Source organism: Stigmatopora nigra, chromosome 16 (genome assembly GCF_051989575.1).
Source record: "Stigmatopora nigra isolate UIUO_SnigA chromosome 16, RoL_Snig_1.1, whole genome shotgun sequence".
Lineage (NCBI taxonomy): Eukaryota > Metazoa > Chordata > Actinopteri > Syngnathiformes > Syngnathidae > Stigmatopora > Stigmatopora nigra.
Window position 1 is genome coordinate 4,960,965 of NC_135523.1, and position 27,659 is coordinate 4,988,623.

The 27,659-nt window shown below is 41.3% G+C and overlaps 1 protein-coding gene across 3 annotated transcripts; it reads left to right on the forward strand.

Annotated features, from left to right (window-relative positions):
* On the forward strand, window positions 1-27,203 carry csrnp1b (cysteine-serine-rich nuclear protein 1b). Of its 3 annotated transcripts, XM_077735706.1 has the most exons (6): window positions 1-169; window positions 258-327; window positions 21,397-21,595; window positions 23,465-23,724; window positions 23,860-24,156; window positions 24,250-27,203. In XM_077735706.1, exons 3-6 carry the CDS (start codon window positions 21,415-21,417, stop codon window positions 25,153-25,155), a joined length of 1,644 nt encoding a protein of 547 aa, XP_077591832.1. In that variant the 5' UTR covers window positions 1-169; window positions 258-327; window positions 21,397-21,414; the 3' UTR covers window positions 25,156-27,203. The 3 variants fall into 3 exon arrangements, with proteins under 3 accessions (XP_077591832.1, XP_077591833.1, XP_077591831.1); XM_077735707.1 differs by lacking the exon at window positions 258-327; XM_077735705.1 differs by lacking the exons at window positions 1-169; window positions 258-327 and adding an exon at window positions 13,780-14,028.
* Window positions 27,204-27,659: the final 456 nt, after the last annotated feature.

The following is a 27,659-nucleotide window of genomic DNA, read 5'->3' on the forward strand; positions in this document are numbered from 1 at the left end:
TCGCCTGGGCCCGATTGCGCAGAGATCAATACACTTCTCAGGAGGGCGACGGATGAAGGAAATGTTGACAACGGAAATACTGAAGCAAACAGCGCATGTCGTCTTGTCTAATGGTCGGAGCAGCCTGATCTGAGCTCGGGGAGCTTTTGCGGTGAGATTGGACTCCGTGGTAAGTGGCTTGCATTAATGTGATTAGAGCTCTTTGAACCCTCACAGGGGCACTGAGGAACCTACACTGATACAACCTCTTCTGGTAGGGATGCCACATTTATACATTTGAACCCTCGCAGGTGTGCTGAGAAACCTACACTGATACAACGTCTTCTGGTAGGGATGCCACATTTATACACTTTGATGATGATCTTTACTAGAAATAGTGATGCATATATAATAATGATGTGAATATAGCATTACCCAACCCAACATTCATTACTGAAAATAGACGTTTGTATGATGTGTACTATGGAAACTGTCGAGGAAATTGCCGGTTCATCTTTCCTATGTTGAGGAGCAAAATTGAGAGATCATTTATTAGTTGTTCTTGCGGGAAAAAAAATACATTTTATACAGCAATTGTTCCGGGTGGATTTGCCAGTGCACTGACATGGAACGGATCAAACAAAGGCTGGTCTACTGTAGCGAGACCTGTATAATTGGCAACTTGTGTGGATTTTCTGGTGGTAATCGCTTAGTCTTGGGACATGATTGACCGGTGATACTGCTACAGTGAGGTCAGACGTAGGTGCTCATCAGCATTGCAATTCCTTCACCGTATTAGCAGAGAACCACGCCCAGATGCTTATCCACATCGCTGTTGTGTAAAGAAATGCTGTCTAATCCTATCTGGACGCCACTGTGACCCAGACAGGGTGGAAAAAGTCACTGGACTGACCTTCTAATAGAGTTTTGGCTTGGGAAGTGCTATCATAAAACAGTGTATTGGCTTCATAGGACAGGACAAGAAATAAGATACACCCTGGACTGGTCGCCAGTCAATCAAAGTATAAGGAGATCCAATAAGTTTTCATACTTTGCAAAGGCTACATAGGAAGGTTAAAGCAGAGATTTAAAACTAGTTTATTTTTTGATTTAAAAATTGAAATATCAAAGTGTCACTTGAATAAATACAGCAAATTACTTTTATATGCTATTTTAATTAGCCTAATATTTCATCTTTTTGGAATAGAAGTTTGATTGTAATCAAATCTTATTTCTTTCAATAAATATACTGATGATTACAGTCAGGAATGTAATTTGATGATGAGATTTAAATAGCATCATAAAATGTCTATTAGACTTAAATTAGTTGTAATTAACTGTTATGCTCCCTGCAATTATGACTTGGTACTGTTTGTTGGATGGTTCGCAATCACATCCAAATTCAGGTCTCTTGCTGTAGTAGCAGAATTCAGAACTACACCAAGGACGTCTCGTATACTTAACAATGGCGTAAAAAATGCACCGTTTTGCAAGCTGTGTAAAATTATTAACACAAACTCCTGAGGTCCGAAGAAATAATTCCATCACATCAAACCATTTTTTTTCATTTATATTAATCCCAAATCAGCACCATGAATTGGGATTATTTCCCCCCACCCCGGATAAGAGCTGCTCTTTATTCCTCAGAGGGCTTATGCTCATAGTGGATCTATCTCGGCTCTGCAGAGCCCATAAATTGTGGCTAAAGAGGGGAGGCAAACACAGTGGGCTGCCGGTGTGGGAATCAGGCGACATAATCCTTTGTCATTATCTGACAGGCCCAGCCAGCACACATCTGCTGCTGGGTGCAGTTTCAGGGGGGAGAAAACAAGCGGCTCCTCAGGTTAAGAGGGTCAGGGACACTCCTTCCGAGACTCCGGTGTTCCTCCACGACGGCCGCCCAACCCCTGATAGCTTTATCTAGCGGTGGCGGCTTAACAGACGCTTAATTGTGCCTGCAAAGTGATGTTCGGGGATGAAAATAATAATATAATTTAGCGAGCTGCCGTCATGCAGACGGCGAGACTGATGAGTCAGGGTAATGATGGAGAAAAAGAGTGAGTCATGTTCCAAAGCTAGTACATGAAACCTTTGGAAGTCGTGCACAACCTTTTTGATTCTATTCAATTTACGCTGAATTAAATTGGATTTATGTTCCTTTGATAGAGGCTTGCGTCAAGAAATGTGCCGAGGCAGATTGAGGATGATTCCCATTGTTGCCTTTGATGAAGTAAATAACGTATTATATGAAGTGATTTTGATCCACACTTGGATTTATGGCACTTTGACGCAGCTGCTGCGTTGTGCCACTTGAGAGCTAACAAAACTAACTCGTGCCTCGAGAAGCGCGCTGTGTAAATCCTGATTTAGCCGCTGAGTCGAAGCAACAAAGACAATCTCTGTTGGAAAAACAAATAGTAAAGTGAATGAAAAATAAAAAAACAACAGAGGGGAAAGCTGATCCTGTTTGTTTCTTAAAAGAGGACCACTGGAAAGGCAGCATGGCAGGAAAACAGTCAGTGGAAAGGATACTAATCTAGAGCTAATCCCCTCAGCATCTGCCACCGATGCATTAATCAGACAGAAAGGAAACATGTTATTTCTCTAATACAACACCCCCACCCACTCATGATCACACAGTCCTTAACCTAAACCACTGTTGTTGAATTTAGTGTTTTCTTGTCACAAGACAAAATATACGACATTCAAATCTCAGGTTTGCAACATTTAAGTAATTCCAGTCAATTTCAGGTCCTTTTCTGGTAAGCTCAATTTTCACATTGACTACACAATATTGTTGACATATGCCACTTACAACCCTAAAACTAAGGAAACAGATAAACAAGCTTCCTAATGTTCTCTAATGGATTCAATGTTATTTAATTAATTAACCCAATGGCTTCTACTCCAAATGTATTAGACATCTATCACTGTCCTTGGTCCTTAAACAATCACTTAATACCACCTCAACCATTTAAAATGGACCTGATGTAAAATGCAATCAAAGGCAGTAAATGACTTAATTATTTATCTGTTTTCATATTTATTTAGTTAAAACTAAGATTATGGCATCATATTAGATTAAGTCTATGTGTACGCTTGCTTTGTAAAGTATTACCGACGCATTGGTAATTTGATTGTAAAACTTTTTACACGCCGCATTTCTCTGGCTACCGTTGCCTTATTAAATTCTCTACACGCCATTAACGCCGGCTCTGTGTGTGTGGGAGAATGTGGGCGCAGCTTAAGCAGACTTTTATTTTTATATTCGCATCAAGAACAGCGATATCTTGCTGTCCGATCACGTCCTCACAGGAGCGCATATCCCGAATCCATAAGCGTCCTTTTGTTTTTAATTAATTAGATTGCACCATTAGCATACGTGTGACAGTTTATGGGTCATTAAACCATTTCTCGCCAATCAAATTCTTAGTGCGTTGTATCAATTGTGTCTGAGGAGCAGATAGAGGCCATTACAGATTGTTTAAAGGGCACATATGGTGGAAAATTAGTTTTTGGAATAAATTGTTGTCTCTGGGGAGTCTGCCCGCCCATTCTTGTCATGTACTTGGTATGGTCATATTTCTGAAAATGTCTGTTTAAAAAAGAAAAATAAATCAAATAGTAACTGTTTTAAGATTCTCAGTACATGATTTGATATAAACAGCCTTGTAAATTATGGAAACGCACTTGTTTTATTAATGTTTCTAGATAAACATAGCGAACAAACCAAGCCAATCATTGAAGTCACTCGTAACGCTGCCCTTAATCATCGGGAAACTGGTTTCGCTGTCAGCGCATTCCCAAACGACCCTCCGTTATGAAGGATGACTCTGATGGGCTCCAATTCCAAAGATGAGGGATGAGCTGGTATGTCTGTGTTGAGGATGTTTGGGATAGATGTGAAACACAACACAGTTTGAGCATCTGTCGACGCTAATCAGTGGCCGGAAAAACAAGCATTCCCTTGGTTTGGAAGTTGTTTTCATTTGCAGTATTAAAGGAAACTTTGTGCATTGTTTTGTCACAATTTGAGGCAATTAAGACTTGGTTAAATAACCCTGTCATTTGCACTGTAGGAAATAACAATGGTTAGTGTTAGATTTACAGTAAAATACTGTGAGCTGTACTTGCCTGAATATTTAGTGTTTGAAAAAAAGTGTAATGACATCGCATAGTATTGCAATACTAATTTACAATTTAAACTGTTGTATTACAGCAAACAACAAGATTCTGAGGAACATTTCCAACTGGTCTACTGTAGCTCGATAGTCAGTGCGCTAGACTGCCACATTGACCGGGTAAGTTAGAATAATGGCGTCACCATTGTCTTTATTTCATTTCTTTTGTTCTCCTAAATCTAGCCGTGACTCCACTTTCGCTTCAACTCGCCAACATACTTCCCAGTACACAAATATTGCTCGTTACACTGAGGTTTATTTTAGCTGTTGACCCTGTGCCTTCCCTCTGGCTTCTTCATCTCCGTTGCACCCGATGCCTAGTTACAGAAGAGCCGGTAAATTACTGCGGCAGGTGTGGGGTGAAATGGGTGTCCGCTCACACACATTGATGATTGTCTTCTCAATTCCACATTTTTACCGCTCTACCTTCCATCTGGAGATTGCTCCATTAATCAATCCAATTTTCTGTGTTATCTTCAAATACACATTCTTGGCTTTGGACTCACATAACAGACATGCTGTTTTGTTATTTTGGCAAAAGAGAGTCACAATTCCCTCATGCAAAGAGAGACCCAGTGATATATTTATATGTTAAGTTGCAGAGAAAAAAGGGGTGTCTTGTCTTGCTTGGTGTTGTTGGTGGCTTCAGTCAGTCTTAATATAGGGGATGACCTCAGTTGTGTCCTTTCCTGGTTTCCTACTATAGACACATTGTGCACACATGGACTTGGTGCGCTCAGGGCTGCCGATAGAAATAGAATTGCTGCAGGGATTCCACTACCAAATGACCTGGAAAACATCGGCTGCTTCACTCGTGCTAGGAATAACGTGTATATTACTGTACATCTTGGTCATGCCTTAATGAGACAAGAGGAAAAATAGAGACATTATGTTTAAGGAAAACGTTTGGAAAAAATAGAGGTGTCAATGTGAGTTATTTTAAGTGACACACAGACGTCAGTGGAAAAGAATTAATTGACAACTTGTGTTTGGTATGCAGTCAATGCAGAAGTGTTTGTTTGAATCATTGCAGTATGCTGGTAGATTCAAGTGACAGGTCAGATTTGTGTTTAGTTTTGTTTTTCATGTTTGAGATATATGCCATTGCTTTGTGGATGGAATGAGTTCTATTCATTTCAAAGTATTAAGCTTCCTCTTGTAGGTATGTAGATTAGAAAATATCTTTTCCTCACATAATATTATGACTTCATTTCATATTTTAAGGACCTTTGCACACTTGCCAGCTCTATTGTTAGAGTCTCGTATGTAATTTGTATTACATTTTCTCTTGTGATTCTGATAGTCTTCCATAATAATTCTATTCAGCAGTATTTTCCTCTAATATTTGAATTTTTTTAAATCTCCTTTTTAAAAATATCTCACTCATAGTGATTGGAAATCTTTCCATAATGTCAGTTTTTGTTGTTGTTCTAAAATATGAAAATATATTTTAAAATTAGAACTATTACACTACCAAATATACATATATTTGTCTTATGTCGTCACAAAAAAATATTTTCACTTTCAGTCTTCATTCTCCCAAAATAGCATGTTTTATTTATTCAAACTATCTTTTGCCCCACAGTTATGACTTAACTCTCATAATATTTACACTCACTTCTCATATTTAGCTTGGCCACAATCCTGTATTGTACACTTGTGCACTTCTATTATCAGCTTCTTGCATTTCAATTATATCAAAAGCTGTTATACAAGTTCTCCATGTTTAAATCTCAACACTGTGTTGCATTAGAGCACCAAATTCACTCGCTGAATGCCAAGAGGAACTGGAGGCTGCTCTGTTGGACCATCTCCAACTCAACATTCCTCTCTCCTCTCTCTCTCCCTCACTTTCTCTCCCGGGGGCCAAAAAACGTCGAAAAATAACGATGAATATTTTGGGGACCGTGCATAGGAATTTCCTCACACATGCGGAAACTCTGTTGTGCTTGTGCTGTTTGTGTGTTGTGTGAGTAAAAGTCAGCGTGTGGGGTCTTTTTGTCTGCCAGTGAGAGACCCGCATGGGTGATTAATGGGTCGGGGGCAGAGGGGTTGGGGGACTTCTTGTGCGAAGCGCCGGTACACAATCGGCCAGGGCCGGACCGCAGCCCCGCTAGGCTTGTCCTTCACACAAGTAGAAGGAGAAAGGCAGGAGGGGGGTGAACGAACAACTATTCCCTCTGCCCATCCATCCTGCTTTTTCTTTCTCACCCACCCTTTTCCGCTGGGCCCCCATCGGCAGCCAAACTGTGTTCCGTCCACTCTCCCTTTTGTCGACGCGTCATTGAAGGAGGGGAAAAAGTCGAGGTGCTGAAGGAAAAACACTAGTTCAGCAGCAAGTGTGGAGGAAGGGTGGGTTGGTGAGAGGGGGGCGGGCGACTTTTTTTGCGGAGGTTGAGGACCCCAGCCGTGAATCAGTCGCCCCACCTCCCTGCGGTTTGGCTATGCGGCCTCTCTTCTTCCCTGGGTGTTAAACAAGTCTTTTTAAATGGGCTTTAACCTGGGACCGCCCAATGGGGCCATTGTGGGAACGGATGTGTGGACACTGGTGCTCGGTAAACACTGCTACTTGTCCCTTTTCTCACATTCTATGCCTGCTTTTTGCCTGCCAGTACAAAAGTTGGGGCTGCCGTAAAGCAGCCATATCATAAAAGTGTATATTATCACTGGAGCACAGTAGTGTAGTGGTTTTATAATCGACTTGCAGCCTGTTTAGAGATTCTGGATGGAATCCCGGCTTAGTTCTGTGTACTGTAAAGCCTAAGTAATAGGTTTACATAACTTAAATATGTAAAATATTTATAGTAACTCATTCCAAAGCATTTTTTAACCTGCAATTATTAGTCATTTAAAAACAATAATTCATACCTGTCAACTGGTACGTTCTCGCCGTAATTGGTACAACTGAAAGCCCATTTTTATATTGGTACGCTGTACACATGAAAATGGTACGCTAAACGGTGATTTTGAGAAAAAAAAAAAAATTAAGGCACTTTCTAGCCATTTTTCACCATCCGCCATTGTTTCTTCCCGGAAACGCATGTCTGCCAAGTGATATATGTACCGGCGCCTCTGATTGGCTAAAAAAAAAAGATCATGATAAACATTTCGTTTTGTAACACTTTCACCATGTGATTTCCGTTTCCTGTTCCCTTGTTTATGTTTACTTTCATTTTCACTTGTTGTTCGTGATTTTTTACAAAAAAGTAAAGTGGTAAGATTTTCCATGTATTTATACATATATGTAAGGGCGAAAACAAAATTTGGTAAGATCACAAATGGTTCGAGGTTGACAGGTATGATAATTCACAAAACACTGTTTTCTCGTCATATGCATGATTCAGATAGTGGCGTGGTCATTGATGTCATCAGGTGATTAATAAAAGCACTGTTTAAGTACATTAATTACTTTAAAGGTTAAAAATACTATGCAATTAAAAGCCCCATTCTAATTTTATGTAATGTCATAATAATAATAATAAATATCTGAGTCAATTGTAGTAAAAACATTGTATTCCACATCTTATTTTTCACTCAAAAGGCATAATATTAATGCTTGGTTGCAGATGTAACTCTTCTAAACTCTGTGAAATATGGTCGCTGAATAGTGGGGAATAGACCCCCCTGAAATATGATCCAGATGGTAAAGGCCCTGGGATCTCTTTCAACACATATTGATTTTGATCCTGTCTTCTCCTTGACAAACGGTGCCCCCAGTAGCTTAACACTGTGCAACTTAACATGTCAAGAGACAGATTTTATGGATGTGTAATGTACAAAGTGTAGTTTGGTACTATCGACAATGGCCAGCATCACTCCCAAAGTATGCTGCATGTGCACAATTAGCAAGATTACATAAGACGAGTCAAACAAAGTGCTGCCCAGGGTTGATTTCCCCACAGGGGCGACATGCTAGTTTCTACGGGTCACAATTTACGCGCCCACTCAAGCTCAGCTCAAGCCCACGCGAGAGACTCGAGACTTCCTGGGAAGGTTATCAGTTCAATTCAATATTAGTAATCCGGCGCAATTCCTCGTAAACTCTCCCGTCATGTCTCCCTTCCTATCAGTTTATATTTTGACTCTTGACGTTATGATCAAAAACAAAAAACAGTTTGGGAAGATATTCTCACGCATTGGATGACCCTGTGACATCTCAAGCAAGTTTCAACAAGTGGATTTTCTGTTGCTATGACAACATTAGATGCACTAAATATTTATTGTACTTACAGGAGTAAAAAAAAAAAGTATTCTGCTTTTTCCACACCCACCTCAGCCTTAAAATGATTTTTTTTAAATACAGAAATACTTAGGCTCATTTAAATATAATTAGATAATGAATCAAATCTTGCTTTTTTAAAATTTATAGCTGTTTTTATCAGTAGTTGGCCCAGCAGTGGATTGCACCCGAACACTTCCCGTGCTTCAGTGGCCTCGTGCATTTCTTTGAAAGCACGTGTGTAGCATGTAAACATTTCAACCAGGAAGTACAAGCAAGGCTCATATTCCTCCTTGCACTGCGACCCATTAAGCCTTTCAGGAATGTGATGTCGCTATAAAGACTGCCCATGCTGTTGTCGTATTGATTTCCCGAGCCATGCAGGAAGTTATCTGGTCCTATAAATATATTGATGTAGACCATATGCATTCAGTAGACTTCCAAGTGTGGCTTGTGCTCATTTAATTCTGGATCTACAAACGTATACACAGTGGTGCAAATCATATTTGAATCCCGACACTGGTTTCCTTTTGGGTTGAGGTCTGGAGACCTTTTGGCTTGGGATGGTGTTCTTTGGCTCTCATGTACATTTTTTCCTCATCCAAGCTTAACTTTGGTTTCATCTGCCCACACCACTTGGTTGGGAGCAACCCTGGCATTTTTTGAAGAGTTCTAAGGCGCTTTTTTTTAGTGTGATATGTTTTCTTTGCAGCTAAGGTCCTAATTGCTTTCAGATCATTAACATGTTCTTGTCATGTACTTTGAGGTCAATTCTCATCTTCCCTCTGTGAGGTCATTTGTTCAAAAATGCTGGATTTGTTCTATAGGGTTAAGGTCTGGATATTCTACTGCATGGTTTTATTATGCTGTATCGTTTTTATTGTCTTGGAAGTATGTTTCCCATCAATAATTATAATGTATATCTATGGAAAAAATATTGGAATAATGTTGTCGCGCCTGTTATGGCTAAATCAATTTGCATCTGAAGACTAATTAGTTGATCAATCACACCCCGGCAGGAAGTCAATGCACTGGTTAGCATTCAACAAAAATATTTTCCAGCTCTTCTGTATAAATGACACTATTTGGCTTCAATAACATCTTTTCACCAAATGCTATAGATTCTGATGTTTAGCTCTTATGTGATTTTACAATGCTTTTATCCATAATCACAAAGGTGCCTTTAGTTCTTGATGCTTTGAGTGTGGTCATTCTTTTTGATGGTCTATTAAGCAATCAATAATATTGTGTCAGAGGGAAGTCTATAGCGCATCACGGCGTATGAATAAAACATAGAACAAATGTCTTGGGAAAAACAATCTCGAATGCATTAGCTCAGACAACCTTGCAATGTTGCCAAGAATGGAAAAAAAATACCCACACAAAAACTGGCAGCACGTTGTGACTCATAAGCCAAAGGCACAAAGTACAGAAAACACACCCGTACAGTATGCAGTAAGCAGGGAGAGCAAGTCGGACATAGTGCTTGTTTGTTAGCCCATGAATGGAAGCTTTGAGTCCGGAGTGTTTCTTGTCTCCAAGGAATGGCGACAATGGCAGTGCAAGTTGGACAATTTACGAGCCGCGCCTGTCTCCGCGGCGAGCCGCGATATCTGGACATGCTCGCAGTCCGACAAACGACGTTCCTGTTCGGTATGGAACGGAAGGGAAGACCTCAATCGTACAACTTGGGTCTAAATTCGTCTAATAGTCTTAGACTTAGATGCACCACTTTTACTTTTTGGCATGTTTACGGGAGTCTTATTTATTTTTAAACTGCACAACCTTGGCCTTTTTTAAGCTAATGCAACATTTAAAGTTTTTACAGTAGTCCTATAAAACTTTGCATGTTTTGCAGACTATGCAGTTGTTATATTTCACCTCTAGAAATGGATGTGGGATTTATAGTATTAGTTTTGAATAGGGCTAAACAACATTGGGGGAAAAAACAATTTCTTGTGCAATTGCTTTTGCATTTTTTGCATTCTTTTATTTTAATGGCCAGCCATTTGTCATATTACATTGCAAATCCCTTGTTCACTAGTCCATCCACTGTGTACTGATTTTCTGCCTGCCTCATATAAGGAAAGAGTATCTTCTTTCTTCTGGGTTAAATCCATGTCCCATGATTCAAGTTCATCACATTCTAATATTCTCGGCTGTGCTTTCTGTCAAAACAGCCTGGTTCTAAAATGCTCTTATTTGTTAGTATATCATTCTATCTCTGAATTTTAAGCAATCCTATCACTTAGCCTCATTTCACCTATTTGGCTGCAGGCATGAAAAGGTGTTCACTCTGAAACACTGAAAGTAATCGCATTATGATACATGTCCTTCTACTACTCATCAAGACCCTCATGCCATGACGAACCTTGCATTGAAACACAATGCCGTGGCCCTCCATCACAGTCATGTGCGGGGGGCTACAGGTGACCAGCTGTCTGCCTGTGTTGCGCTCTCCTCCAGGACAGCTGGAGCCATCAATCACAGCCTCCCTCCTCCCTTCTACTTGCACTATCCTTGAAACAAGTCGTGTCCGTCTGGCCGCTCTGACCGCAACAGCATCAGGCTGCCTCATCTGGTCCTGCGTCACTCCTCCAGGCAGGGTTGGGGAGGGGGGGTTGTTCTGGACTACCAACCACAGATGTTGTTCTGTATTTAAGATTTGATAATGTGGCTAGAAGATGCTAGAGAGCTGTAAACAAGGAGAAAATATATACCGGATTTTTCGGACTATAAATCGCACTATGCAGAAAATGCTAAATGAAAGAAGGGGAAAAAATAAGTTGGCTCAACCAAACTATGAAAAAAAATACGGTCCTTAGTATATTAAATAGCACTAAAAAACTTTAATGGCACAAATAAACAGATCTGAGCGCCTCAAACCTTTTGACCAACTTTATACAATTGATTCAATGTTTTTCTTTCCCAGATTTCCAGATTATCCTTGTTGTATTTCACGTGAGTATCCCAATACTCACATTAAGAATAGTTTTACGGCGTCGTAAAATGATAACATGGCCACAGCGTGACACGTGTATTCAATGGCTGCAGATGGAAAGCATTGAAGACCATTATTGTGCTTCTTTGAGGGGCTGTGGGGGGCGGAGGTTGTATTCCACTGTGAACTCTTTGGCACACTTTTGAAAGAGAAGGGTCTTAATATATGCAAGCTTGTCTTAGTGGCTTTTTTTTTGGAAGCCCATCCCCCTCCCCTGTCAACATCTACCCTACACACAACGTCTTTTCTTATAAAAGGGTGGGTCACTGCGTGAGTAGTCTGGAACTTCTTCCTTGTTGACAAAAAAAAATAGAATTAAAAAAAAAAAAACAGGCGACTTCAGAGCCTGACATGAAATGGGGCTCCAGTTCTCTGCTTCCTGTTTATCTGGGGAGGACTTGGCCAAGGACACCTCAACAAACAAACCAATGCAGAGAACTCATAGCAGGGATGCAAGAAGCCTGTTTGCCTGTTGTCCAAACAACATTGCTGCACATGTGCAGGGCTGCTATAATTAGATTTAAATGCGGAACCGATAATCCGCATGTCTGGATGCTCTGTTCAGATGACAGACAGCTAATTGTTCACATGGGTTATTGTTTTCTGGCGAGATGTCATCAGTGATGGATGTGACTGCGGCTTTACGCACATGGCTTATTGTCGTGTTTTTTAAGAGCGGAGGGGGAGTCGGGGGAAGCCGGACGGGTGGAGTCTGTCTGAACGCTCAGACTTGCCGTCTCACTGTCGACCACGACACCTTGGACTTAGCAAACAAACTACTGGCGACTCCCAAAGACACAAATAAGGGACATTAATCTCAGTAATCAGGCCTAATTTGAGCATTTTACCTTATTTGGCATGAAATCCAGCAAAAAACAGATTGTTAAAGATTGTTGTAAGGGATTATGTTGGGTGTGTAGAGTGATTTTATTGCTTTCATCTGTGAAACCAGTTAGGGTGGACAATTGTAAATGTTCCACGTTTTTTATGATGCTTATGACAGTAAATTCACGTGTGTGGTTGGTTGAGTTCCGTAAAGTCAAGTTAAAAAGGAAACAGAAGGGTTATAGTCAGTCGAGCTGCGGATAAGTTATCAGATTTAGTTGTAGGAGACTTGTAATAGTCGCTGTTTCAACAACAACTACATATAAAAGTGTTTTGTTTCTGTTTTGGGGGAAAAACTAATGTTGCAATTTGCAAATTGTCGTTTTTAGGTACAGAATGTTTCTTTCGGGGTACGTTTTTTTAGTGGGGGATATGGGTGGGACACATAAAACAAACATTGTCACCAGTATTTTCAATTCAAACACTGTGACATTCATCATTTACTTTTAGAAACGCTAATGGGACACTTGAAGCTGCCACTCAGCTGGGTGTGCTTGCATGGCGTCCTGTGGAGGGTGGGGGAGAGTTTCCTATTATGGGGGTCATAATTGGGGCCCTAAAGCTCATCAAGTGTGTGAGAAAAGCCCCTCGCCACCCATTAGTAACAAGACAATTAACATAACTCTTATGTACACAAGTTTGGGGAGTGGAGCACCTGTGTTGACTTTGGCGGAACCCGTTGCCGCTGCTGCTGCGTTCGAGGCCAACTGGGAATGAAAGCCAAGTCGCCAGGGGTGCTGAATTTGTAAATACGCAAGAAGGGAAGGGCGTGTGTGTGTGTGTTTATATTTGTGTGCGCATCTGGGAAACGTCTTATGTACATTAAATGAACTCAGGCAGACAAAAGAGCTTCTTTGGTACACTTGAAATTAATTGCATTTTCTATCTAAATCAATTGGATTCTCTTGTGGTAGTTTTATTTATTCGTGTAAATAAGTCTTTGTAGTGAAGCAGGTACTTATGAGCGTCATCATTGCATTGGAAACCAGTTGAGTCACACGCTATTGCGACATAACTTTCGTCACTCTTCTCCAGTAATGAAACTAAAAACTTTACTGGCACTAGACGATGAAATTGAACCTGTTACACATTCAAAGGATATTTCTACTTGGAAAAAAAAGTCCTGGTACAACATCAAGTCATCCTTATGGAAAGTAAAGTTAGAATTTTGCAAGAACAGTTATATTTTTTGGCATTGGAAATAGCAGCCCCTCAAAAAATGACCTAATCTCATTCCAGTAGGCTATGACTTCATAAAATTTGTGTTTCTAGTGATCAGGAGCCCTCTCCCCTCCTTTTCATCTTTTTTTTTACCTCACCCCAATGATGTCAATGCCTGTTTCCCCTGCAAACTCCAGTCACGCAGGAGGAGGAAGAAGAGGCGGAGGCAGGAAGCAGCGTGGGCCGCCTCTTCTGCTGTGTGTCACGGCCTGCGTCACAGCCACACGCCGGGAGGGAGTTTTCCACTGACTAGCCCGAGAAAGAGAGATAGAGATAGAGAGAGAGAGGGAGAGGGAGAGGAGAGAGAGAGAGACTGGGGGAAAAAAGCCTGAGCGGCTCGCCACTGTGCTCCAGACAGGAGGACGCGCTCGAGCCGTACGGAGGCAAGACAATAGCTTCTTCGCCTAACAAATATTCGTCCGTTTAAGGGGGTTCGGAAAGTGAAACATCTACGTTGCGCTGCTTTATGATTTCCCACGCATTTATTCGGATTAATCCCATGATTCGCTACTAATGCTGATCGGACAGTCGGACACTTGCTGGTGAGTAGTATTTATGGTTATGTTCTATTGTAGTGTTTTTATGGGTGGGATTTGAACCTTTAGAAATGTGCGCGTCTGTTGTTGTTGTTGTTGTGGGAAGTAAGTAAATGACACCCGGTGAGTTGGTTGAGGGTCACTGTTGGATGGATTTGGGCAAAATGAATGAATGAATCAATCAAAGTGGTGGTATCATCATCATCATTATCCTCATCGTCATCCTAATAACGACCTACAAGTTGAGCGTCATTTGTGCCTTTACGCAAGGCACTTTAACTGACACATCCACTGTCACCTGCAGCCTGAGTGATTTGTTCCATTTAAATATCCACTCCAAAACACGCCACTTTGCTTTTGTCTCCTCTACCTAATTCATCTTCATTAGCAAAATACACCCAAATTGATATTCATGATCCCAGCCAATGTTAATTAACGTCAAACCCACGCGTGTGTTTTTCCCAGGTTATTATTATCATTATTATTATTATTTAATTGATGTGAATTGTCTTTTAGTTTGAAGCTTTATTGTGTGTTTGCTCAACGGCTCGAGGGCACTTTTTTTTAAAAGCGTCTCTTGCGCGACCCCATCCGGATCATTTTTGGAAATCATGCTTTCTGGAATGACACGCACAAACGCACATACACGCGCACACGCACTTGCGCACACACACTTGCGCACACGCACTTGCACACACGCACACGCGCACATACGCACACACACACAGACACACGGATACACACGGGAGGAGAATGATCCTTTGTTTACTGACACAGCTTCCATTCCTTGTGCTTTTCCTCCCACCACACACACTTTCCCCCTTTTTTAATACTAGGAATGTTCAGTTAGTAGCTGTTTTGGTCCTATTTTGGGGGATTTGTTGCATTGGCCCATTGTGATGATGAGATATGGATTGGTTGTTCAAACTGTGGTATGCAAGCCACTGATGGTCCTGTAGGAAATTCCAGAAGTGGTTTATGAGACACTGTAAGGGTTTGACGCAGGTTTAAAGCATAAAAAGGGCAATTTGTGTAAAAATATTATATGAGTGATGTGTAATGTGATTTTAATTTAGAGTTTCGGGGTGTTAATTGTAAGGGGGGAACACAATTGTTGGTTTAAGGAATATTGGTAACAAAAAAGTATTGATGATACTGTTTGCTAATGCAAAGTTCAAGTAGATGTTGGAAAATGTTGAATTTGTCAAATTCAATCAATGCTGGAAATCCTTTGCAAAAAGTTGCATTGTTAAAAAAAGTCCAGTCATTTTTGCTGCTAAATTCTGAGTATATTAGAATTCTAAATGGATGTAGTTCATCAAAATCCAATTGAGCTTCTGGAAAACACAATACTTAACATAACCAACTCTTAAATTGTGAGTGACGCTTCATGTGACAAGTGTCTCTTAAATATTCAACAGGGTAATCATTTACCATTCACAGTCCTTAAAAAACTTAAGTAACACCTCACTCTGCAGGATAATCACATGATCCCTCAAATTAATTTAGTTAGATAACAATTTAATGTTTGGATTTTTAGAAACTTTGACTGAATGGGGCTGGAGATGCACTTTTTTTAGGTGGACTTTGCTTTTTAGTCTGCAAAGTAGTTGCAACTGAATCAACAGTCCTTCTGCAGGTTTCACTACGCCCGTTTTTTTGGCTGAATACTGTAATGAATTCCAGACAAAAGTTCAATTCTTTTGGCTGGTAGACACACAGCGAACTCAATGAGCACACACTTCCGTGGAGTGTTTGCAGAAGCAGTATTGGGTTCAAGCGAGGTTGCCTTGCTTCATTTCGGTCACGCAGGATGCCCCCCTCTCTTTTGTGCTTTGGAGACGGGAGGGATGGAAGGGGGCTGACTGAAAAGAATCCCCCCCGCCTCCCATTCCCCCCTAACACACGGCAGTAGCAATCTCCCATCTGCTTTGTCCCATTTGGGCTCGGAGCTCAACCTCTGAACCCGTAGGGACCACCACTAGCACTTTGAATTGATTGCAATTTGTTTCAAATATCGCTTGATCTAGTGGGACTGATTTTAATTGGGTAAATTAGGAGAATTTCTCATGGAATTCTTCAAAACTCTGAGATGGAAGGCTTTGAAAAGTTCAAAGAAATATTTTTTTTTAAAGATTTTTAAGACAAAACGTCAGAACTTTGGAAATATTATAATATTCAAATTGGGCGACCAATCGCCATCCTCAATACACTTGGTACTGTCTCCACTCTCCACCGACTACATCTCTTTCTTGTCTTACCCGGCTTAAAAAGAACGACATGTGAGCCCCACGTGCACGTTAATTCCCCAGTCAGGTGTGTCCTGTAAGCACTCCTGGCCCGGGCTGGCCGGTGCTGTCGGACTTTCCGAGAAAAACCCACATCTGGGTTCAATTGAGATCCTTTACAGCCAGAGCAGCGCTGCCAGAGATGGAATTCCTGTGGCTTTGGAGACATGACATTATTTATTTGCTTTGTGTGATGCACCCTCCCTTTTCCCCACTACCTCTCCTTTTTGGAAAACGGTGCCATGGGTCGAGGCAGGGGAACAGAATGTTTCTCTGGCCGTCTCCGTTGGGAATAACACTAGAGCAAAAACAGGAGCTCTGTCTCGTCCGTCCTGGCGTCAACAGGCAGAGGTTTTCCTTCCGCACTTGAAAATGACATCACCAGGACTGCTAAATTCTCGGGTAAAGTTACAAATAGTGTCCGAAGAACTAGTTTATTCGAAATTGAGACATGCAAGAAGCTTGGTTACTACTGCTTTTGAGTAAGTGACTGAAATAGACTGCAACTTTTTGCCTTTATTTTTTGTGCATTGTTTCTGCAGTTAGTAATTGCAGTTTATGGTCATAAAACCCATATGTGTACTCAGTGATTGCACCAAGAACTGAAACAACAGCCATTAATAAGCTACCTGAAATAAAAACACTCTGAAAATAGTTTCAGATGTTACAAATCGGAAAGTACCACTACGTAAAAGGGCTAACATTTTGCCATGTCTTGAAAGCACGTGTCAGTTGTTCCATTACAGCTACGAAGCAATAATTCTGCCAGCTCTCTTCGTAGAAAATCTAAAGGAATTTGTCCTCCCGTCACTACGAAGAATTTGTCTCCCATCTCTCTTAGTGACGAAGCGAGAGAGGTGCGGCGCCCTCGGGCCTTGAGTCCCAACCTGCCTTGACATGTTTATACACACACTCTTACGCACACACACACTCCAGGCCGAGCTCATCATTATTGCATTTTATGAGCCCTCAGTCGCTCAGTTTAGACAGTAAGACAGACAGAGGCTGTGCGGGGTTGTCAATCTGCAATGTAAATGCTCTCAACTGGCTAAGGTTAGCCCCCCCCTCCTCCTTCTTTACAGTCACACACACGCTTTATCGTTATCAGCTGCAAAAGGGCAGAACAAGGCGGCGCAAAGGGACAAAGTCAAATGTCTTATTGGTCCCTCGGATCAATCGGGCTGTGAGATTGCCTTTGAGCGCTACATCATTCTCTTCACGAGAATTTCGCTGCATTGCTTTGTCACCGTACTATAAACGTGATTTTAATCTATAGCTATTGATCAAATGCATTTAATTAAAAAAATACAAACACACCCTATACCAAGGGTGTCAGACTCTGGTTGGTTTGTGGACCGCATTAACGTCAACTCAATTTCATGTGGGCCATTGTAGATGTAAAAGATATAATATTTAGGGTTTTTTTATATATGGATTAAAAGAACTGGATTAAAAGCCCTGAATATTATTTTTTTTATTGATCTAAAACAATGTTTAGCTTTTTTTAATATATTTTTAGATTTTACTAAATGATTTTTGAACTAAAAACACAGAAAAAATGATCAAAAAATTACAATTATTAATTTAAAAGGAAACATATATACTCTTCATTTAAATTTGATCCTAAAACATAAAGTCTGCACTCATGATTTACTTTCCCGGGCCACAAAAAATGATGCTGCGAGCCAGATTCTGCCCCGAGCCGCCACTTGGACACACATGTCCTACACGACATGGAAATCTGCCAATCAGGCCTTTGGTTAGAAAACCTAATGCTCAAGTTCATCGCAATTATCAATGTGTTTTTGACTGAATTGATAAGAAATATTACATACAGACAATATTACAACTTATGTTTCACATGAGCTGTGTTCAGTTACAGGCTCACCACTGGAAAAAGGCGGAATATTCGTTTTTTTGCAAGCAGTGTCGCGTGCCGATAATCGGATAGCACTGACGTGACGCGCCTCTTGATTGGATACATTCCGTGCCTTTTAATGACAAATCTCCTCCAGCTCTAAGATTTATCTTCCCCCGAGTACACATCCCCATCTTTTCTATAAACCGACCAGTGATGGAATGACAAGGATGCATAATTTATTGAAGGGGGTCGCCAACATGCCCAAATTTGCAATGGGACACCTCACTAAAGCCCACTTTACTGTCACTCTCTGTTATTAATATGATTATGTACTTCCAAATAAGTCATTGTTGTCTTCTTCTCTTGCGAGTTCCACATTGACCACAGACTGGGATTAACCTCTCGCCATTGTTTCTGCCCGTTGAACAGGATTAGCAAATCAATGTGTCAGGTAGGCTGCAGTCAAGAGACAATGACCCACTTCTGACACCACCGCTCTTCCTCCTCCTCCTCCTCCTCCTCTTCTTCCTCCTCTTGTCTCCCTTCTGGCTCACTGCAGCTTTTAATTAAAAAGACTTTGCTTAGCCGGCGCTATCTGTTCCCAGGAGGATTCCTCACGGCTTTGTTTTGTTTTTTTATTTTATTTTTTCTTTCTTTTTTTTGCTATTTTATGTTATTTCTCTTGATTCCGCACCAGGTTGCATCATGCGGGCAGATTTTCATACCAAGGTGGTCTCCACGTGCTAAGCCCCTTTGTCTGTCGCAAGGTGATTCATTCATCATGTGAGCGGCGTAAGCCCCGAAAGGGTTGTCAGCCTCCCCGCCCTTGAATCTCTACTTTATCCTTGTCGGAGGGGTTGGCTGCCCCTTTTTTTTTCCTTCTTCTTGCATAATTGCTCCCCTGTCGGAATGCACAGTGGACTAGTGGTTCGCACGTCAGGCTCACAGTTCGAAGGCACACGCTTAGTGAAGTTTGCATAATCTACTCGTACTCGCCTAGCTCTCCCCAAGGCGCTCTTTTGTCTTTAGGTGCGATACGTCTACCACGTTATCACCCTGGCCAGTACTGTCTAGCCCAAGTGTGGGCAAACTACGGCCCGCGGGCCAAATCCAGCCCACTAGACCTTATAATCCGGCCCGTTGACGTTGTCCAAATAATGTTTTTTTTTGTTTACTTTACTTTATACTTTATACTTTTACTTTAATGATGAGTGATCAGTATGTTAATACTTTAGTCCTTTTTTCTGTTTTTGTTTCATATGTACTCTTAACGGATGCACTTTTTTATATGTATCGTATCTTCTGCTGACCCGGCCCATCTCTCAAATTTTTAAAGTCAATGTAGCCCCCAGGCCGTAAAGTTTGCCCACTCCTGGTCTAGCCCACCTCTTGCGAATTCTACACCCGTGACCCGATTGAGGACGAATGCTCAAGAAAAGGGATGAGTGGACGTTCCCCGGTGCCGTCCCCCCCCCCCCCCCCCCCCCCCCCCCCCACCCTTGCAGAATGCTGACACTTGCATAACCCGCCCTGATAAGACACAGGCGGCATGCAGGTCACACTCTTCTTGGAACTCACGGGAAGAATCTCGTTTAGCCGCCTGCTTACTTAGCCCAAGGTCGCTTTGAAGCCGCCAGGCTCCCGACAGGGCCGGCGGCTCGGCGCACGCTTCGTCTTAATCGTCGACGTGCTGCAGAGAACCAACATTTAACATGCCACGTGAATGTTACCCTGCAATTATCCACAGAAAGTCACTCTACTTTTAAACAATACGCACAATTGCAGGTATCCCCCACCGACCAAGAATAACAAGAATGTTCACCGTAATGGCGTTTTTAAAAACCTTCGCAGCTGTTAGCGATTAAGACTCCACTCTGAAAACATCGTCAAACGATGGCTTTATGGACATAAAGTCGAAAAGAAAATCTCTTTTTGCCTTCCCTTCACATCCTGTCAAAGTCAACCTATCCAGTTTCAGATTATGTTTACACCCCTTATTAATCTACAATTCCAATCAATCCCTTGTCATTTTTATTTAGTCGAGTGACTCGAGAGACCTGTTACACAAACAAAACAACTAGCACCATATTTTTTACAAAAACATTCCTTACAATATCAAATAAAGATCATCATAGTCTTGACTATCATGTATGCAGTCAGTTTCAAGAATTACAGGCACTATATCATGTGTCAAAGTGGCAGCCCGGGGGCCAAATCTGGCCCGCCACATTGTTTTATGTGGCCCGGAAAAGTAAATCATGAGTGCCGAATGTCTGTTTTAGGATCAAATTAAAATGAACAGTATAGATATATATTAAATTTGCTGATTTTCCCCCTTTTTAAATCAATAGTTGTATTTTTTTAAATATTTTTCTGTGTTTTTAGTTCAAAAAATATTTTGTAAAATCAAAAAATATATTTAAAAAAATCTAAAATAAACATTGTTCTAGATCTATAAAAAACTGAATATTCAGGATTTTTAATCCAGTTCTTTTAATCCATTTATTAAGAAAAATCTCAATATTATATCTAAAATGGTCCTGACACCCTTGCAGTATACAATATAAGCATTAAATTAGCTCAAAATTAAAACAAGTCTGCAGAAATGGAACTTCATTTCGGTGATTATTTGAGAATAAAAGGTGTTCCCTTGTCAGGAGCTCCTTTTTTTTTTGTCCATGTGTGTATGCGCATGTGTTCGCCTCTCAAAGGATTGATTGTTTTTATCGCTGAGGCAGCAGTCCCTCTCCCGGGAGCGCTGAAAGCACGCAGGGAGGGCTCGTGTAACGCAACATCTTCCAGGAGGAAGCCGACTTCTTTGTCTACAAAGGGGGGGTCACATGAGAACACATTTGAAAGCACGACAAGGGGTTTAAAATAACGACTTGGTGGGGAAGACGAAAGTTGGGTAGGCTTCCTCCTTATAATCAATGTGTTTTGATGGGATTTCCAAGATGGGGGCAAAGGGGTTTTCTTATTGTTGACTTATGCAAATAGAGCGTGATTGATTACTTCCTGTAGCTGGAGGTGATGGCCTACTCACATGTTCATACAGGAAAATAATGTGCAAAAGAGTTTTTCTTTCTGCAATATTGCCCTAAAAAGCCACTATTGATGATTCTGGGGTTACAAAATACTGTTAAAAAATACCATAGTATGCATGACTTCTATTCTCCTCTATTTTACTGAGCCAAATTGTTCTGTTTCTATCCCAGATTATCCCAGATTGTCCAAGCTAGCACCATGAACGGACACCTCAAAAGGAAATATGAGGAAGTGGGCGAGGACCAGTGCTACTCCTCACCCTCGCCTTCCTCGCTCTCGTCGGCGTGCTCCGCCTGGGATTCGGAGGGCGAAAGCTGCTACTCGGACACCCTGGATTCCACCCCCAGCAATCCCGGCTCCCCGGCAACGCATTTCAACAGTGAGTCAAACCGGCCGACGGAAAATATTTAGAGTCTTTATGACTCTGTCGAGGGTCTGATCATAAAAAAAAAACGCTCAGAATTGGTAGGGAGGTGGAGGAATTTTATCCGCTGGCAGCCTCATCAAACACTTGAATCCCGCTTTTATTTCATGTGTTAAAACGGGCAAAAGGGCCCCAATCTCTTTATAGGCCGACCCTTAGCTTTTGTCTGTTAGGATATTTAATGCGAGACCATTTGAGGACGTTTACATTGTTTTTTTGTACTAGTCCACCCCAAAAAATATTATTTTTAAATAATAATTAAGTTATAGTTTGAAAATCGGACCTCTGCAATGTATTACCTCGATTTACTGTATTTTGTGGACTATAAGTCGCACCTGACAAAAATACATGCCTTAAGTTGCATTATTATGGGTTGTTTTAGAGCAAATATTATACATTATATAAATGTAGCAATGGTTATTTAGCTAAATGTTTCCGAAACAACATGTTTATCAAACACTTACTTCAAATCACTACCAAATCCATTAAAACTCTTCATTTTATCTCTTCTGAACCAGTTTATGGTAGAGGGGATGCTGAAAGCATCATTTTTGCGGAAAACAAAACAAACATGCCCAGCATATATTGCAGTCTCAGTCAAATTATTAAAAAAAAGTGACTCTTAGTCTAGAAAATCCGTAATTGTCTCCCTTGACCCTAAAAAGTCACTTTAAGGAGAAACAAGCACTGCATTCATTTCAGCTCCTTGTATATTTCTACAATTCACTCCAATTTCTTTCAATGTGCCTCGTCAACATAATTAATCGCGCAAAAGCCGGGGAAAAAAAGGGGGCAAACGAGGCTTCCTGGAAAAGCGACTGTGGTGGCCAAGTGCCAAAACGCCAGAGAACACACGGGCCGTTGTGCGAGGGGCCTACTGGGCACACACCCAGCACAGGTGCTGAAAGAGAAAAGAAGGCGTGCAAACACAAACAGGGGCAGCAGCACCTCAGTGCGTCATTGGAAAGGAAGTCGACATCATGTGAAGGTGCTCATTAGTTCGACTAGGCTCAGAGATTGAGTACTCTCGAGGGATATGCTCCTCCATTGCTTCCAACATGGGAAAAGCACCCCCCTTTAGATATGAAATCACAGTTAATTTTAATCCAAGCTGTATCCAAACCACGGTAAAGTCGAAGTGGAATAATATTTTATCCAACTTGGACTGAGGAGAGGTTGTACAAGACTCCCCCCAGATGGATCGAGTTTACCTCCGCTAGTGCGTCCATTCCTGTTTCCAGGAATTCTATGACAGCTGTTGAGAAAACACTAAAACTTTTACGCGTGAAAGCTAATGGCCAGCACATGTGGAGTGGAGTCATGTATTTCCATAACGGGGGTGTGGAACCGTGGATAGAGGAGGGGGGGGGGGGGGGGGGGGGGGGCTCTGCGTCTGGCACTTTAAGAGGGTGCTTGTTCGGAGGATGTGGAATTTCTAAGCAACATCCAATAGTTGTTCTTCCACTTTGCATTGTTACACTTCGAGGACCGTTTTGAGGGTTTCTCGGGTGTTAATTTGCCATCTTGAGCTCCAAAAAAGGCTCTTTTCGTTTTGCTGATCGTTTTTTTATGGTGAGGTTACTTTTACAGGATGTAAATGCACTCGGATTCATGTTTCTGTGTTAATTGGGTGCAAGATAAGACTGTGTAAAAGAGCCGGGTAATGAATCAGATGGGCGTGCTTTTTTTACTGGGCTCTCCTGCCAGCCTTTAGAATGCAATTGTAGGGATATCACGCCCTCTTTTGGCTAAACTTCAAAGTGTAAGGAATGTACTTTGTGCTATTTTTACAGAAGAAGTCATCTAATTCTTCTTTCTCCACAGCGACGTCCATCCTCAAAAAATCCAAGCGTTCGCGAGGGAACAATGTTACCTTTGACCAGGTGACGGTCTTCTTCTTTCCACGATGCCAAGGCTTCACCAGCGTGCCCAGCAGAGGGGGGTGCACCCTGGGCATGACGCCACGGCACAGCGCGAGACGCACGTACACGCTGAGCGAGTTTGCCGCCGAACAGCGGCAACTACGTCGGGAGAAGATTCTCGACAGGCTGCGGGAAGAGAAGCTGGAGGCCCTTAAATTAAAGGTGAGGAAGGGGAAGAGTTCTATCTGTCTAATTGGACAAATCCAATGAAAACAATTGACAGAACTACAAAGAAAAGCTTCATATTACAATACATTTTCTCTTATCTAAACTAGTTCTCCATTTTATGGTCTTTAGCTTACCAAGAACGGTACCCAAGACAGCGAAGAAGCCGAACGACTAACAGTGGATGACATTCCCGAGAACGACATAGACATGAGCGCCACCAATGTGGAGGAAGGCTCCTTCCTCCAGCCGTACCCATCCAAGCGGCGCTACGCCCTTCTCAAAGCCGCCGGTGTCAAAAAGGTGGACAAGGAAGAGAAGAGACAGCTGCACGAGCTCCGGATCTCCAGAGAACGTTGCGGGTGCGACTGTCGGGGATTCTGCGAGCCTGAAACGTGCGCTTGCAGCCTGGCTGGCATCAAGTGCCAGGTAAGAGAATTTTTTCCAGTAAAATTTCGCCTCAAAATATCTTCTCAGTTGAGGACAGAGCATTCAATGTTTGGTTTTTTTTTGGTCTTCTAGATGGACCATTCGTCGTTTCCATGTGGGTGCACTAAGGATGGATGCGGGAACACGGAAGGCCGAATCGAGTTCAACTCCACGCGAGTCCAGACGCACTACATCCACACAGTCATGAAGCTCGAATTGGAAAAGCGCTTGGAAGAGCAGTCCAGCATCGAGGAAGAAGCGGCGGACGCCAGGCCCAAGATGGGCGCTCCCCTCGCAGCGACCCCCGCCAGGGCTTTCCCGTTTGATACGGAGCTGGCGTCCACTGGGGACAACAGCTGCAGCAGCGACATGACGGACTCGTCAGAGTCGTCAGCGCAAAGCGACGAATCGGACGGCAACCGGGGCGCGGCGCCGCTGGACGTTGACGAAAAAGGCCTGAGCCGAATCCTCAGCTTCAACGACACGGAAAATGGAGATGGCGAGGACGCCCATCCACAGTCGGCGCCCGAGGCTTTCGCCGCTTTTAGCATGGCGGACTTTGCCGACGAGAACGATAATGTAATGGATAATCGAACCGCGTCGGAACTCTTGGACGAGAACGCCAATCAGGGCAACGGGCTTTTTCATAGTGGAAGTGTCCCACGCACGCCGTCGCCCACCGTCGACCGCTCGGCGAGCTACAACATGGACCTGAGCCTCTCGTCCGAGTCGGACTTGGAGTTCTTCGACGGGTTCCCATGTTTGGGACCCAGTTCGCTTTATAACTCGCTGAAAGAGTACGAACACATGGACAACTTCTTCCATTTCCAGCTACCGAGTTACCCAAGCCTACCGGCTTCAGGGGATCCGGGCACCTGCTTGCTCGAATCCCTCATCGGACTTTCCGAATCCGTCCCCGAACCACCTCCCGCTTTCACGGACAATCAGATGTTGGAGGAAGCCATGAAGTTGTCTGTAATGGAATCAGTGAAAGTTTGACAATGTGATTCATCCAGATTTATGGATTTCTGCTTATTCTAGAAAAAGCGGCCATCTTTTCCGCCTGAAGTTCAAACTAGCCTTCAATGAGTCTGGCCCATGGACACCAAAACACAACTCTCGACCAAACCCCCACCCCAAAAAAATGGGAGCAGGAAGGAGCCGTAACAACAGCTGAATGTGCACCTCAGGGATTCTTCTTTTTTGTTTTATTTCAAGGTTTTCGGAGGCCATGGCCGCCATGTTTTTGCCTTCTCGCCGAGTCTACCCTTTCGTCCATACGTCCTTGAGTTGAAGCGGCTAAGGGGGAGAGTCTATACCTTCTTCTTTTTTTTTTAAATAATACTCCCAAGACGCTTACATGGTACAACAACAAAAAAAAAGGAAAAATCCCACTCGATCCGCACTTTATCTCAACTCAAAGGCAACGTTTTGGTGGCGTGGGGTGTGTTTTAACCATTGAATTCTGGAGTTTCTCGGCTTAAATTATCACCAAGGTGTACTGTTATTTTTTTCTTCTTTATCACATAAGTTATTTCCTGCAAGGATTCTAATTTATTTCCCACTTGGAAGCATTGTGCTTTCATTTCTTTCATAACCATCAAGTGCAATCATCTTCATTTTATTTAACGGAATCCTTATCAGAAAAAGGCCATCGGAAATTTATTTAAGACATGCTGACTAACTTATTGTCTCGCTAGTTATTTAATTCTTTTGGCAATAAAAATGGAGCCAGTGGAAACCAAGTAAGAAAACTGTGGAAATGGGGGAAAAAAATTGCTAAATTACGGCATTTATTTTATGTCTGCCGATATTATGTAATCATAGAGAGAGAACTAATATTTTGTAACTAATTTATGTAGCTTGACAAAAAAAGAATTCTAATGAAATGACTGACAAATTGAGTATTTTATTAAGCGGAAACATTTTCAACAACCTTTATGGTATATAAACTATATTACATATATGGTCTAAAGTATTTTTCAAGGGCAGTTTTCAACGTCGCGCCGCTCCAAAAACAAAAAGATCGATTTGATTGTATTCTGAATTTTCCTCGGAAGTCTGTGGTTTTGGTCACAGTGTGTTTTATCCATTGAAACAAAAGGAGGGGTGGGGGGGGCGTATAAAAAGTGCATATATTATACAATTTTTATCACGCGTGCAGAACCCTCAATGCGAAGTTGTTGCCTCGTTTTAAAGGAGACATATTATGCAGATAGTTTTACACAATTGCAAATATATTTTGGGCGTTTTAATATGCAAATCACTCCGTTTTGAGGGGTTCAGTGTTGTGAAAATGCAGCTCTCCGTTACCATGACAACATGCGTTGTCAGAGCCGTCTCTGACTCAGTTTAATTTCACACCTAATGGACCGGTGAGGCATTTTAGATTCACTGTTTGGATGCAATCTTTCAAAGTCGATTTTCCCCATATTATGTCACCTTTAAAAGATTTTTTTCCCAGTAAGTTGATGGAGTCGATGTACATATCTCACCTCTGTTCAGCAGCCTTTCGGGAGACCCCCTTTTCGAACAATGCGGGAGAACATTTTGACGTACGTTGGGCTTTCCCATGTCATCGATAGTGTTTCCTACTTCTGCTTTCCAATTCAATGCATGCAGGACCCTCGGTTCGCTTGAAATAATTGTATACGTTTGAAAAGTGCAGCAAATTGGAAATGTATTCGCTCTTTGCCTTTTTCTTTTTTGTATTCATTTAAAAAAAAATCCGATGATGCCGTGCAATTCTCTTGTACAAAAACAACCTGAAAAAAATGGCAACAGTGAGTGTTTATCAATGTCATGTATTAACTGTACTGCTCCCCCCTTCTTTACTTCAAAGAACGTGTCTTACCTACATGTTTTGGGGGGGAAGTTTTGGGGGCCTTTGTTGATTATGTATATATATTTCTGCTTCAACGCTCCCGCAGAGCAAACAAAAGCTGCTTTATTTTTTACACGCACTCACTTCAACCCGCTGTTTGACGGTCTTTTCATCCAAGCCATTTTGACAGCCTGCCCCTCGATATAATAAAACATTTTCTAAACGTCTGACTCCTTTTTACTTATTTCAACCCTATAAATGGCCAAACACAAGAATACAGTGGCACTATATATATATATATATATATATATATATATATATATATATATATATATATATATATATATATATATATATATATATATATATATATATATATATATATATATATATATATATATATATATATATATATATATATATATATATATATATATATATATATATATATATATATATATATATATATATATATATATATATATATATATATATATATATATATATATATATATATATATATATATATATATATATATATATATATATATATATATATATATATATATATATATATATATATATATATATATATATATATATATATATATATATATATATATATATATATATATATATATATATATATATATATATATATATATATATATATATATAT

Bases quoted from the DNA above. Each gene is read 5' to 3' on its own strand.
- csrnp1b (XM_077735706.1), top strand. From the start codon at position 21,415: ATGAACGGACACCTCAAAAGGAAATATGAGGAAGTGGGCGAGGACCAG. The intron at 21,596-23,464 runs GTGAGTCAAACC...CTTTCTCCACAG, and splicing joins CCCGGCAACGCATTTCAACA to CGACGTCCATCCTCAAAAAA. The intron at 23,725-23,859 runs GTGAGGAAGGGG...TATGGTCTTTAG, and splicing joins TGGAGGCCCTTAAATTAAAG to CTTACCAAGAACGGTACCCA.